This window comes from Cyrtonyx montezumae, unplaced genomic scaffold (genome assembly GCF_038088225.1).
Source record: "Cyrtonyx montezumae isolate F1298 unplaced genomic scaffold, pur_monq_1.0 scaffold_48, whole genome shotgun sequence".
Lineage (NCBI taxonomy): Eukaryota > Metazoa > Chordata > Aves > Galliformes > Odontophoridae > Cyrtonyx > Cyrtonyx montezumae.
The window spans coordinates 1,702,953-1,718,072 of record NW_027072054.1 but is presented as its reverse complement, the minus strand read 5'-3'; the positions used below and the strand labels follow the sequence as shown (position 1 = coordinate 1,718,072).

The 15,120-nt window shown below is 70.4% G+C and overlaps 1 protein-coding gene across 1 annotated transcript; it reads right to left on the bottom strand.

Moving 5' to 3' along the window:
- Positions 1-2,386: 2,386 nt before the first annotated feature.
- On the bottom strand, positions 2,387-14,595 carry LOC136055824 (integrin alpha-IIb-like). Its single transcript, XM_065747700.1, is given in 31 exon segments — positions 2,387-2,464; positions 2,533-2,579; positions 2,582-2,645; positions 2,733-2,828; positions 3,886-3,999; positions 4,087-4,183; positions 4,505-4,674; positions 4,741-4,843; positions 5,357-5,418; positions 5,831-5,929; positions 6,128-6,214; positions 7,311-7,458; positions 7,545-7,615; positions 7,752-7,880; positions 8,136-8,287; positions 8,431-8,486; positions 8,660-8,764; positions 8,834-8,879; positions 8,975-9,157; positions 9,835-10,043; positions 10,398-10,450; positions 10,541-10,600; positions 10,691-10,734; positions 10,820-10,867; positions 11,335-11,463; positions 12,335-12,380; positions 12,757-12,806; positions 12,875-13,040; positions 13,710-13,807; positions 13,942-14,072; positions 14,430-14,595. Coding segments are annotated over 31 exon segments (3,087 nt in total). The 5' UTR covers positions 14,576-14,595.
- Positions 14,596-15,120: the final 525 nt, after the last annotated feature.

Here is a 15,120-nt window from a genome sequence, read left to right as displayed (position 1 = left end):
GCACGGCTATGGGGCAGGGTGGGCACAGCGAGGGGGGACCCCGTGCACCCCCACCCCCCACAGATCGCAGTGCCCGTGGCATCCCGCGGCCGTCACCATGGCAACCACCTCATCCACCCCGCCCCCCCCCCTTCATACCACGAGTGATTTCGGGACACCCCCCAACCCTTCCCCCCCCCAGTGGGCATCGCTCTGACCCCAATCCCCCCCCCCATCCCCTGGTGTGGGGCGGCCCCACATGTCGTGAGAGCGGAGGGGAGCGATGCTCCTTTGGGGGTGGGCGTGGGGGGGGTCCCAAGCCGTGGGGGGTCCCAAGCCGTGGGGCAGCTGTCGCCGTGGGGCAGGGATGACCCCGCGGCTGTTGGGGACAGGTGGCACCGCGGTGTCACGGGGGGGGTGGGGGCAGGGTGGACCACGTGTCCCATGGCACAAAAGTGGGGGTCCCCCCCCCCAACACAGACACCGCGGGGGTGGGGGGGGGACCGAGGGGCGCTGGGAGGGGTCGTACTGCGGACCCCCCACCCCCGGGTCCCGGCGCACGCGGCCCCACCGATCCCGTGGGGCGCCGGGCCCCACCCCCCCCCACCGCCCCACCGCCCGTGGGCCCCACCCCCACCGCCCCCTCCCCCCCCGGCACTGCCCCCCACCCCGCATTGCCCCCCGGTGCCCCCGTTCACCCCCAGCGCCCCCCGCCCATCCCCCCCCCCCCACGCCCACCCCAGGAACCTCCCCACTCCATCCCCGCCCCATCGCCCCCTCCCCACCCTACGGCACCGCCTACGGACCCCCCCCCACCCCACCCCAGGAGCCCCCCCCGCACCCCCACCCCATCGCCCCCTCCCCACCCATCCCCCCACGCCCACCGCGCGACCCCCAGCGCACCGCCCACGGCCCCCCCACCCCACCGCCACCCCAGGACCCCCCCCCGCCCCCACCCCCCTCCACCTACAGACCCCCCCACCCCACGGCGCCCCCCACCCATCACCCCCCCCCCCGTAGCCCCCTCCTCACCCTACAGCGCTCCCTACGGACCCCCCCCGCACCCCACATCCATAGGGGGGCCCCGCCCCATCCCCGCAGCGGTGATACCCCCACCCCACCACGAGGGTCGGGCCCCCCGCGCCCCCCCCACACAAAGCACTCACCCATCGCCCCCCGCCCGCCCGCGGCCGCCAGGAGGAGGAGGAGGAGGAGGAGGAGGAGGGGGGGGGGGGCGGCGGGGCCGCATCGTGCCCGCACCGCTCCGCTACGGCTCCATGGCCGCCCCGCACCGCCCGCACCGCCCCGCGCCCCCCCCGCCCCCCCCGCCGCGCGGGACGGGCTCCCCCTGGCGGCACCGCCGCGCAACGCCGGAACCGCGCGTGAACGCGCACTGCGCGCCCCCTACAGGGAGACCGCGCCCCCCCACACCCACAGGGACCGACCCCCAGAGAGACCCCCGCCCATGGGGACCCCCACAGTGACCCCCGGTAAGGACCCCCCCATAGGGACACCCCATAATGAGCCCCTCCCATCTTAGGGACCCCCAGAAGAGACACCCCGTAGTGAACCCCACCCACAGAGAAACCCTATAGACCCCCCCATAATGACTCCCCACAGGAACCCCCGCGGGGACACCCCAGGGTGAGCCCCCCCGGAAGGACCCCCCCATAGGGAACCCCCACAGCCATCCCACCCACAGGGACCCCCTCAAGGGACACCCCGAGAGGGACCCCACCCCATAAAGCCCCCCCATAGGGATCCCCCCATAGGGTCACCCCAAAGGGACCCTCCCATAGGGCCCCCCAATATGGCCCCCCCAATAGAGACCCCCATAGGGCCCCCCAATATGGCCCCCCAATAGAGACCCCCATAGGGCCCCCCAATATGGCCCCCCCAATAGAGACCCCCCATAGGGCCCCCCAATATGGCCCCCCCAATAGAGACCCCCATAGGGCCCCCCAATATGGCCCCCCAATAGAGACCCCCATAGGGCCCCCCAACAGGGCTCCCCATAGGGCCCCCCAATACCCAGCTCACCCAGAGTGCAGTGCTGAGATTTATTGTAGGGGATGGGGGGGGGGGGAGGTCTATGGGAACCTGTGGGGGGTGGGGACATTGGGGTGGGGCTGTGGGGTCAGTGGGGCAGGTGTGGGGCGCTGGGGACACGGGGACGGGGACATCGTGGTGGGGATGGGGACATTGGGGTGGGGCTGTGGGGCGACAGGGACAGTGGGGTGGGGCTACGGGGTCACGTGGGGGACACTGGGGCGGGGATGGGGACAGCGGGACCCCACAGATGTCGCTGCTGTGGGGCGGCCCCCTACCCGCAGCATCTGTGGGGCGGCCCCCTACCCGCAGCATCTGTGGGGCGGCCCCCTACCCGCAGCATCTGTGGGGCGGCCCCCTACCCGCAGCCGTCCCCCGGCTCCGGGCTGTCCCCCCCCGCCCCCTCCGGCGGCCGCGTCCTCCTGAAGAACCCCATCTGTGGGGGGGACGCGGTCATCGGGGCGACCCCACGCGCCCCCACGCGCCCCCCCCCCCCCCACTCACCTTCCCCATGAGCAGCGCGAGCAGTGCGAGCAGCAGGAGCCCCCCAGCGCCCCCACGAGCACCCACCACGCGGGGACAGCACCCGTGGGTGTGCGCAGCACCACAGTGACGGCCTGGGGGGGGGGGGGGACAGGGACAGTGCCACCGCCGCGGGGACACCGGGTGTCCCCCCCCCCATATTGCGGTGGGCGTGGCCGTACCGTGGCAGTGCCGTGGGGCAGCGCGTGGGGCTGGACACGGTACGGCATCACTGAGGCGTTGAAGGAACCCCACGAGTGTATGGACACGGGGCGGTCCTGGGGGGGACACCGTGGGGACACCGTGGGGACACTGAGGGGACACTGTGGGGACACCGTGGGGGCACTGAGGGGACACTGAGGGGACACTGTGGGGACACTGTGGGGACACTGTGGGGTCACTGTGGGGACACTGAGGGGACACCGTGGGGACACCGTGGGGACACTGTGGGGACACTGAGGGGACACCGTGGGGACACCGTGGGGACACTGTGGGGACACCGTGGGGACACCGTGGGGACACCGTGGGGTCACTGTGGGGTCACTGTGGGGACACCGTGGGGACACCGTGGGGACACTGTGGGGACACTGTGGGGTCACTGTGGGGACACCGAGGGGACACTGAGGGGACACTGTGGGGACACTGTGGGGACACCGTGGGGACACCGTGGGGACACTGTGGGGACACTGAGGGGACACCGTGGGGACACTGTGGGGACACCGTGGGGACACCGTGGGGACACTGTGGGGACACCGTGGGGACACCGTGGGGACACTGAGGGGACACCGAGGGGGACACTGTGGGGTCACTGTGGGGACACCGTGGGGACACTGAGGGGACACTGTGGGGACACTGTGGGGTCACTGTGGGGTCACTGTGGGGACACCGTGGGGACACCGTGGGGACACTGTGGGGACACTGTGGGGTCACTGAGGGGACACCGTGGGGACACTGTGGGGACAACGTGGGGACAATGAGGGGACACTGTGGGGACACTGTGGGGACAACGTGGGGACACTGAGGGGACACTGTGGGGACACCGTGGGGTCACTGTGGGGACACCGTGGGGACACTGAGGGGACACTGTGGGGACACCGTGGGGTCACTGTGGGGTCACTGTGGGGACACCGTGGGGACACTGAGGGGACACTGTGGGGACACCGTGGGGTCACTGTGGGGTCACTGTGGGGACACCGTGGGGACAACGTGGGGTCACTGTGGGGACACTGTGGGGACACCGTGGGGACACCGTGGGGACACCGTGGGGACACCGTGGGGACACCGTGGGGACTCCGTGGGTCACCGTGGGGCCGGGCCGTGGGTGGCCGTCCGTACCTCGCGCAGAGTGTCCCCGCACAGCAGCGCTCTCACGGCCACCAACAGCCGCTGTCCCCGCGCCACGCTGCCGGCCCCACAGCGCACGGCCACGCACGTGGCACTGCCGCAGTGCTGCTGGCACACCCACGGCACGCGTCACACCCACGGCACACCCACTCACCCCGTGGGTCGCGCCCGCCCCACGCGTGCCCCACTCACCACGGTGACGCTCTCCTCCCGTCCCCACGTGTCCCGGCGCTCCCGTGGCCGCGTCCCATTGCTCAGCCCCACACCCGTGGGTCGGTGCCCCCTCCGGCTGGGACAGGCGGGGCTGCGCTCAGCTCGGTGCACCCCCACCCCACGCGTCCCCCACACCCCACGCATCCCCCCACCCCACGCGTCCCCCACACCCCACGCATCCCCCCACCCCATGCGTCCTCCACACCCCACGCGTCCCCCCACACCACCCATCCCCCCACGCCACGCGTGCCCCCCCCACGCATCCCCCCCCCCACCCGCCTCCCCCCACGCATCCCCCCTCCACGCGTCCCCCCCCCACGTGTCCCCCCACGCCACGCGCCCCCCCAACCCCACACATCCCCTCCCCCACGCGTCCCCCCCACGCGTCCCCCCCCACGCGTCCCCACGCGTCACCTGCGTGCGGTTGAGGCCGGGGGGGGGCGCGCAGCCGACGCCGCCCTCAGTGCTGAGCTCCAGCAGCCGCAGCACCGCGCGGTCGCCCACGGCCACGGGGACGTGGAGGTGCAGAGTGACGTTGGCGACGGCGCCCGGGCCGCGGTTGTGCAGCTGTGGGCAGCGCTGTGGGGCTCGGGGCCGTTGGGGCCGCTGGGACCCCCCGCGGCCGCCCCATACCTGGTACACGTGCTCCACGCGCACCCCACACTCCTCCGGATCACGGCCGTCCCCGGAGCGCCGCGGCTCTGCGGGCAGCACCGTGGAGGCGGGAAGGGACATCCTGCGGGGAGGGGCGACACCACGACAGCATCATCTTCATCACCACCATCATCATCATCTTCATCATCATCACCATCATCATCTTCTTCATCATCACCATCATCATCACCATCACCATCATCATCATCATCATCATCATCACCACCATCATCATCATCACCACCATCACCATCATCATCTTCATCATCACCATCATCATCATCTTCATCATCACCATCATCACCATCATCATCTTCATCATCACCATCATCACCATCATCATCACCATCATCATCATCATCATCATCATCATCACCACCATCACCATCATCATCTTCTTCATCATCACCATCATCATCACCATCACCATCATCATCATCATCACCATCATCACCATCATCATCTTCATCATCACCATCATCATCATCATCACCATCATCACCATCATCATCACCATCATCATCACCATCATCATCATCATCACCACCATCACCATCATCTTCATCACCACCGCCGCCGCCGCCGCCGCCCTCACCCCCTGAGCTCCATCTCCGCGTGCGCTTCCACGGGGACGGTGACGGCTGCGGTGACGCTGGACTGTTTGTGCTGTGGGGACAGCGCAGAGAGCTGCGTCGTGTCACCGCTGTGGGGCGGCGTGGGGAAGTGTGGGGCAGTGTGGGGCAGTGTGGGGCGGTGCGGGGCGGTGTGGGGACGGTGTGTGGGACGGTGTGGGGATGGCGTGGGGAAGTGTGGGGCGATGTGGGGATGGTGTGGGGATGGTGTGGGGCAGTGTGGGGATGGTGTGGGGGCGGGTGTGGGGTGGTGTGGGGCAGTGTGGGGCGGTGTGGGGCGGTGTGGGGATGGTGTGGGGCGGTATGGGGGCGGTGTGGGGACTGTGTGGGGACGGTGTGGGGCGGTGTGGGGCGGTGTGGGGATGGTGTGGGGCGGTGTGGGGATGGTGTGGGGGCGGTGTGGGGTGGTGTGGGGCAGTGTGGGGCGGTGTGGGGACGGTGTGGGGATGGCGCCACCTCCGGAGCTCCAGGTGGAAGGTGACAGCATCCTCCGCGTCCTCCAGCCCAGAGACGCTCAGCTCCATGGTCACAGTGATCTGCGGTGGCACAACGACATCTGGGGACGGGGGGGGACGGGGGGGGACGGGAGGGGACGGGAGGGACACGAGGGGACACGAGGGGACACGAGGGGACAGGAGGGGACACGAGGGGACACGAGGGGACGGGAGGGGACACGAGGGGACGGGAGGGGACACGAGGGGACACGAGGGGACACGAGGGGACGCTGCGGCCACCTGCGCGCCCGCCCTCATGGGGTTGCCCATGTCGCACACCACCACGTGGGTCCCGTTCTCCCTCCTGGGACTGCAGCTCAGCTTCTCCTGTCCCCACAGCGGTGACGTCGGACGCCGCGTCCCCACGGTGCCACCATCGCACACCCGGCAGCTCCGGACCCACAGCGTCACCACCCCATCCCCACTGTCCCCACCCCGTCCCCTCCATCCCCACTCCACAGGCAGTGTCCCCACACCGTGTCCCCACTGTGACCCCACTCCGTGCCCCCATTCCATGACCCCACTCCATGACCCCACTCCGTGACCCCACTCCGTGACCCCACGCCATGTCCCCACTCCGTGTCCCCACTCCATGACCCCACGCTGTGACCGCACCCCGTGACCCCACTCCGTGACCCCACGCCGTGACCCCACTCCGTGTCCCCACTCCATGACCCCACTCTGTGACCCCACTCCGTGTCCCCACTCCGTGACCCCACTCCGTGACCCCACTCCGTGACCCCACGCCATGTCCCCACTCCGTGACCCCACTCCGTGACCCCACGCCATGTCCCCACTCCGTGTCCCCACTCCATGACCCCACGCCATGACCGCACTCCGTGACCCCACGCCGTGACCCCACTCCATGACCCCACTCTGTGACCCCACTCCGTGACCCCACTCCATGACCCCACTCCGTGTCCCCCACTCCGTGACCCCACTCCGTGACCCCACTCCATGACCCCACTCCGTGACCCCACTCCGTGACCCCACGCTGTGTCCCCACTCCGTGACTCCACTCCGTGACCCCACTCCGTGACCCACGCCGTGTCCCCACTCCGTGACCCCACGCCGTGTCCCCACTCCGTGACCCCACTCCGTGTCCCCACTCCGTGACCCCACGCCGTGTCCCCACTCCGTGACCCCACGCCGTGACCCCACGCCGTGACCCCACTCCGTGTCCCCACTCCGTGACCCCACTCCGTGACCCCACGCCGTGTCCCCACTCCGTGTCCCCACGCCGTGACCCCACGCCGTGACCCCACGCCGTGACCCCACGCCGTGTCCCCACTCTGTGACCCCACTCCGTGTCCCCACTCTGTGACCCCACTCCGTGACCCCACGCCGTGTCCCCACTCCGTGACCCCACTCCGTGTCCCCACTCCGTGACCCCACGCCGTGACCCCACGCCGTGTCCCCGCACCATAGTGGCGGTGGTCGCAGTGCGGTAATCGGTGCAGTGTGGGATCCCCACGCGCAGCTCCGCCTCGAACGCGCCCTCCCCCGCGTTGGCGGCGCAGATCCGGAGCGAAACCGCATTGTCAGCGCCGATCCACAGCTGCGGGAGAGCACTGCGGGGGGGGTGGGGTGTGGCGGGGGGTGGGGGGGGGGGCGGTGGGGGGATGGGGGGGGGGCGGTGGGGGCGGTGGCGGCTCACGTGTGCGCGGACAGGCGGAGGTCGGGGACGCAGACGTTGTCGTCACCGCAGTCCTCGAAGATGAGGTGGGTCTGGGGCGGGCAGTGGGGTGACCCACGGCAGGGGCGGCGGGGGGGGGGGGCCACCGCCCCACACGTCCCCACCGCCCCACACGTCCCCGCCGCCCCACGCGTCCCCGCCGCCCCACGCGCCCCGCCCCGCCCCTACCTGCGCCTGCACGTGGGTGTCCCCGCGCAGCACCGCCCCCAAATCCCGCCCCGAACTCCGCGGCGGTGGCAGCGCCGCGTGGAGCGCCGTCACTATGGGGCTGAGTTTGTCCCTGAAGTCCCCGTGGGCCTGGGGACACGAGGGGCACCGCGTGTGGGGCCTCACTGCCCCACAGCGGCGTCACCGTCCCACGGGCGCTGACACTGCCCCGCACCCGGTGCCCCACGCCCCATACTCTGTGTCCCCGTCCCAGACACAACGTCACCACCCCATATCCAGGCTCAGCACCCCACACCTGATGTCACCACCCCAAACCCGACGTCACCGTCCCAAATTCCAACCCCTGCCCCACCCGTGTCCCCGCCCCCCACCCGTGTCCCGTACCCTCAGGTACGCGGTGACGTTGTCGCACAGCGGTGCCCCCCCCGCCGTCACATTCAGCGTCCGCTGCCACTCCGCGCGGTGCCCACGCAGCAGAAGGACGCGGTGCTGCCCCCTGTGCTTCAGGCGGTCCAACTGCAGCTGCACCCGCAGCTCTGCGTGGGGCGGAGTGGGGACGGCGTGGGGTGGGGATGGCGTGGGGACAGCGTGGGGTGGGGACACTGCGGGGACGGTGTGGGGACGGTGTGGGGTGGGGACGGTGTGGGGTCGTCCCGCGGTGCCGCCCAACGCTGCTCACCGATGCTCTGTGGGATGCGCTGCCCCGACACCGCCACGCAGAGCTCCACGGGAAACTGCGGACACGCGGCATCGTGGGGCGACCCCCAGCAGGGCCCCCAAACAGTGACCCCGTGGGGTGTCCGTGTGGGGTGACCCCAAAGAGGGCCCCCGTGGGGTGTCCTCAAAGCGGTGGCCCCACGGTGTCCCCATAGAGCGTCCCCGCGGCGGTGTCCCCGCTGTCCCCTCACCACGTGACATTGCTGCCGCTCCCAGGCAGGACGCACTCGGTCACGCGTGGGTTCAGAGCGCTGGGGACGCTGAGCCGCGCGTGGGCCACCACCACGGGCCGTCCCCTGCGGCGCAGCGTCGTCAGCGCCCATCGCTATGGGGCGGGACCGCCCCCGCCCCACGGCAGCACCCACCGGTACACGGCCACCTTGGAGACCCCGTAAGCGCCGACCAGCAGATCTGTGGGGCACGAGGGGGTCAGCGGTGGGGCACGAGGGGCTCAGCGGTGGGGCACGAGTGGGTCAGCGGTGGGGCGGCCGTGGGGCGCTCCGTACCCGGGTACCCGTTGCCGTCAATGTCAGCGCCGCCGCGCAGCGCGGACCCGAAGGCGGCGGAGCCGGGAAAGGCGCAGCGGAGGCGCTGTGACGGCGCCGCGCTGACCCCATCGCGGTGACCGCGGAAGATCAGCACCGCCCCGCGGCCGTCGGCGCCGCCGAACGGGGCCCCCACAGCCACATCTGCGGGGACGGCCGAGCTGCGGCACCGCGGGGGGGGCGGCGAGGGCTGTGGGGCGGCAGTGGGGCGGCGTGGAAAGGGGAGTGGGGGGCGAGGGGGACGGGGGCAGTGGGAAGGGACAGCGCGGGGCTATGGGGTGACAGAGGTGGGAGGGGACACCGGGGATCTATGGGGTGACAGAGGTGGGAGGGGACACCGGGGATCTATGGGGTGACAGCAGCGGATGGGACATTGGGGTTTTATGGAGTGACGGCAACGGATGGAAGGGACATTGGGGCGCTATGGGGCGATGGGGTTATGGATCAGGCGGCAGTGGGGTGGCGTGGAAAGGGGCAGTGGAGCGCTATGGGGTGGGCTTGGGGGCTGTGGGGGTTATGAGTCAGGTGGCACTGGGTGGGGCGGCAGGGCGCTATAGGGTGACAGAGCAGTGGGTGGAAGGGGGCACTGGGGTATTATGGGGCGGTGTTCTGTGGGGGGATGGAGTTATGGGTCAGGCGGCACCGGGGCAGCTCTGGAATGGGGCAATAAAGGACTATAGGGTGACAAAGGGCGGAAGGGGCATCGGGGTTCTATGGGGTGACACAGTTATGGGTCGGATGGCATTGGGGTGGCACGGAAAGGAACAACGGGGGCTGTGGGGCAGGGGCTGTGGGGCTGTGGGGTTCCGGGACCCCGATACCGTCGCAGCCGTCGTGGTCCAGGTCCCCCAGAGGAGCGATGGCAGCGGCGAAGCGCCCATAGGGCTCCGTCCCCGTCAGGGTCTGGGGGGGGCGGCCCCACGGCCGCCGTGTGCCCCCCAAGTAGAGGTAGAGCCGCCCCACCTCGCGCTGCTTCCCCTCCGCGCGCCGCTCCACGAACAGGGGGGCACCCACCAGAATGTCGTCCTTCCTGCGCCAGCGTCGGCCCCATAACCCCACAGCCCCACGGCCCCATGACCCCATAGCTCCTTAGTCCCATAACTCCCTGGCCCCACTGTCCCATAGCTCCACGATCCCACAGCCCAATAACCCCACAGTTCCACTGCCCCACAACCCCACGGACCCACAACTCTGTAACTCCTTAGTCCCATAACCCCATAACTCCACAGCCCCATAGCTCCATGGTTCCATTGCTCCATCACCCCATAGCCCCTAATCCCCACAACCACGTGGTTCCACAGCCCCATAACCCCACGGCCCCATAACCCCCATCCCCACGCTGGGGACGGTGGCACACGGCGGTGTCACAGCGTTGGGGCCTCACCCGTCCCCGTTGACGTCGGCCACGGCCACGGTGTGCCCGAAGTACGAGGCCACCTGGGGGGGGAGGGGTGGCAGTGGGGCGGGGGAGGGAGCAGAGTGGGGGCTCCGGGGGTCCGCGCTGTGGGGCGCTGTGGGGCGCAGTACCTGCTCACTGGCGATGCCGTACAGCCGACGCAGTGCCAGCCCCGCGCTGAAGATCTCCACCTGCCCCATAGCGGCATCGGTCCCCATAGGGCACTCTGCCCCACTGCAGGACACCCCCCGCCCCACAGCGCCCCACGGCGCCCCGCTCACCTCGCCCCTCGTGTTGCTCTTATTGGGGACCCCCACTACGAACTCTGTGGGGTGAGATGGCCCTGAGCGCCCGCGGGGTTATGGGGCGCACGGAGCCGTGGGGGGGGGCGGGGGGCACGGGCACCAAACCTTTGGTTTTGGGGTTCTCATCGAACTCCCCCACGGCCACAGAGTACCCTACGGGGACATGGACACAGTGACCCCACTGCCGCCCCATTCCCCCATTGCCGCCCCCATTCCCCCCCATTGCCGCCCCCATTCCCCCACTGCCCCCCCATTCCCCCATTCCCGCCCCCATTGCCGCCCCCATTCCCCCTATTCCCCCATTCCTGTCCCCATTCCTGCCCCCATTCCTGCCCCCATTCCCCCCATTCCCCCCATTGCTGCCCCATTCCCCATTCCCCATTGCCGCCCCCATTCCCCCACTGCCCCCCCATTCCCCCATTCCCGCCCCCATTGCCGCCCCCATTCCCCCTATTCCCCCATTCCTGCCCCCATTCCCCCCATTCCTCCCATTGCTGCCCCATTCCCCATTCCCCATTGCCGCCCCCATTCCCCCCCACTGCCCCCCACATTCCCCCATTCCCCATTCCCGCCCCCATTCCCCCCGTGGCGCCCCCTGGCGGCGGCGCGGGGCGGCGCACCCCGGTACCCATCGCTGTATTCGGGCTCCGCCCGTTCCCCCGTGGGGCGCCCGGGGCTGTGCGGCCACAGCAGAGACGAATTCGGGAAACGCGACAGCACAGAGCCCACGTCCACCACGAACAGCAGCCCTGCGCCACGCGGCGGGACGGCACGCGGGGCACCGGGACACGCGGTCACACTCAGTGACCCCCACTGCCACCCACTGCCCTTCACTGTCACCCACTGACACCCACTGCCCCGTGGGTCACCATTGGGTGGGGCATCTGTGGGGAGGGGTCTCTGGGGGTGGGGTATTTGTGGGGTGGGGTCTCTGTGGGGTGGGGTCTGTGGGGTGGGGTCTCTGTGGGGTGGGGTCTCTGGGGGTGGGGTCTCTGTGGGGTGGGGTCTCTGGGGTGGGGTATTTGTGGGGTGGGGTCTCTGTGGGGTGGGGTATTTGTGGGGTGGGGTCTGTGGGGTGGGGTCTCTGGGGGTGGGGTATTTGTGGGGTGGGGTCTGTGGGGTGGGGTCTCTGGGGGTGGGGTCTGTGGGGTGGGGTATTTGTGGGGTGGGGTCTCTGTGGGGTGGGGTATTTGTGGGTGGGTCTCTGTGGGGTGGGGTCTGTGGGGTGGGGTTTCTGTGGGGTGGGGTATTTGTGGGGTGGGGTCTCTGGGGGGTGGGGTCTCTGGGGTGGGGTCTCTGGGGTGGGGTATTTGTGGGGTGGGGTCTGTGGGGTGGGGTCTCTGGGGGTGGGGTCTCTGGGGGTGGGGTCTGTGGGGGTGGGGTATTTGTGGGGTGGGGTATTTGTGGGTGGGTCTCTGTGGGGTGGGGTCTCTGTGGGTGGGGTCTGTGGGGGGTGGGGTCTGTGGGGTGGGGTCTCTGTGGGTGGGGTCTGTGGGGTGGGGTCTCTGTGGGGTGGGGTCTCTGTGGGGTGGGGTCTCTGTGGGGTGGGGTCTCTGGGGGAGGGGTCTCTGGGGGTGGGGTCTCTGTGGGGTGGGGTCTGTGGGGTGGGGCCGCACTCACCCATGAAGTAGTACCCGCCCGGCGCTCCCAGTGCCAGCGTGCCGTCCTATGGGACACGTGTGCTGCTCTGCCCCACGGGGCGCCCCATAGGGGCATCCCATAATCCACCCCATTGATCACCGCACAGGGACACCCCGTTAACCACCCCACAGTGCGCTCTGTAGGGCCAACCCGTTAACCACCCCATGGAGTGCCCCATAAGGACATCCCACAGCCGCCCCACACAGCGCCCCATAGGGACAACCACCCCACAGTGTGCCTTATAAAGCACCCCACGGACTGCCCCGCAAGGGCACCCCACAGCCACCCCACGGAGCGCCCCACAGAAATACCCCATGAACCACTCCACGGATCATCCCATGGGAGCGCCCCCCGCCGCCCCGCCCCCCGCCGCCCCATATCTGTGGGGCCGCCCCTCTCACCGCGGTGACGTCGGCGCTGAACCCGAACTCACAGTAGCGCTGATCGAGCACTGCGGGGCGGACGGTTCAGCCCCGCCCCCACTGCGGGGGTCCGCCCCCCGCCCCTCCCCCCCCTCACCGTAACCCGTGTCGCGATACGACGCGGCCACGCGCGTGTCCCTGCACGGCGCGATCCACGCGAAGCGCCTCAGCCGCGGGCTGCCCACGTAACACGCGCCCACGGGAGAGCGGAACGACTGCGCGTCCCCGCGGTGCGCGTTCCAGTGCTGCAACGGAGCGCACGCCTGGGGGGGGAGGGGCGGGATGGGGGCAGTATAGGGATGGGGGGAGGGGCGGGATGGGGGCAGTATAGGGAGGGGGGGAGGGGCGGGATGGTTATGGGGGGCATGGGGGAAATGGGGGATCAGGATATGGGGGGGTATAGGGGCGATATAGGGGATATGAGGCGCTATGGGGGTATGGGGGATGTGGGGGGCACAGGGGTTCGGGATGTGGGGCGCTATGGGGGATATGGGGGGCACAGGGGTTTGGGATGTGGGGCGCTATGGGGGTATGGGGGATATGGGGGGCACAGGGGTTCGGGATGTGGGGCGCTATGGGGGGCACGGGGGTTATGGGGGCAGTATAGGGGATGTGGGGCCACGGGGGTATGGGATATGGGGGCACAGGGCTGTGTAGGGGATGTGGGGCGGTATGGGGGTACGGGGGGGTCGGGATATGGGGGTGTGGGACGTGGGGCGGTGTGGGGCTATAGGGGAGGGGGCACGGGGCAATACAGGGGGTATGGGGTCACGGGCGGACACGTGGGACGTGGGGCCCAACCCCTACACGCGGTGTCAGTGGGGCGGGGAGGGACACGGGGCTGAGCCCCACACATCACTCGTGGGGTGGGGTCACGCGTGGGGCACGGGGTCACGCGGGGGGACGTGCGGGTCACGTGATGCCGCACGCACGATCACAGCGCCGCCCGAGCTGCGCACGGCCGCTCCCAACCACTGCCGCGATTTGAAGAGGCGCATGCGCACTGCGCCGCTCTGCTCCGCTTCGTCCCCTGCGGCGGTGGGGGCGGAACCGGCGGAGCTCCGTCAGTGCGGGGGGGGGGGGGCACGGGGTCCCACCCCACCCCACCGCACCCCGCCCCACCGCACCCGCCCCGCCCCACCGCACCCCCCCCGCCGCACCCACCGGCGGTGTCGATGGGGATGAGCTGACACGGGGTCCGCTCCGGCGGCCACGAGCAGAGGAAGACGGCGCCGGGCTCAGTGACGTTGGGCTGCGATGTGTTGGCGCGTGGAGCGCCCACGGCCACGCTCACCCTGGAGTGGGGCGTCGGGGGGGGGGGGGCAGCGGTCCTCCCGTGTCCCCCCCCCACGTTCCCCACGACCCCCCACGTTCCCTTCCCCCGCGTCTCCTCCACCCATTCCCCGCATCCCCACGTCCCCCCACGTTCCCCGTGACGCCCCCATCCCTTCCCCACGTTCCCCCCCCACGACGCCGTTCCTTCCCCACAGCCCTGCGTCCCCTCCCCGTATTCCCCCCATGCTCTCCATGTCCCCTCCACCCCTCCCAATATCCCCCCCATATCCTTTCCCTGCCCCCCCCCATCCCTCCCCACGTCCCCCCATAACCCTCTCCCCCGGCGCCCCACCCCTCCCCGTGCCCCCCACCCCCACCTGCCGTCTTCCACGTGGAAGTCGAGCGCGAAGCCGAAGTAGCTGCCGGGGGGGCCGTGGAAGGCGGTGGGGTGGGGGTGCAGCAGTTGGAGGGCGGGGGTCCCGCGCAGCGCCCCGAGGAGCAGCAGCAGCAGCGCGGAGCCCATCGCTGCCCCACAGCCGCTGTGCCCCATCGCTGCCCCACAGCCGCTGTGCCCCACCGCGCCCGGCAGGAAGGGGCCCGTCCCGTCGGGGCGCTGCGGGGGGGACATCCGTCCCCCGTCGCTATCGCTGCGCTCAGACGGAAGCGGTGCCCACCGCTCCCCCCTCCCCCCCCGGGAACTCCGCACCCGCAGCGCCCCCCCCACGGCCCCACAGCCCCGCCCGCACCGCCGGGCCCCCCCAGGAGCTCACCCCCCACTCCCAGAATCTCTTCCCCACCCCCCCCCCCCGCCTTCCAGGACCTCTCCCCTCTCCAGGATCTCTCTCCCCCCCCCTCCCCAGACCCTCTTTCCCCCCACAGAATCTCACCCCCACCCTTCAGGACCTCCCCTCCCCCCCCACTCTCTTTCCAGGTCCTTTCCCCTCCCCAAGCCCTCACCCCCCCCAGAATCTTTTCCCTTCCAGGACCTCTCCCCCCCACGCACTCCCGCAGCCGTTCCACAAACGGTCGCTTTATTAGAAAGCCCCCCCCCATTGTACAGCATATATA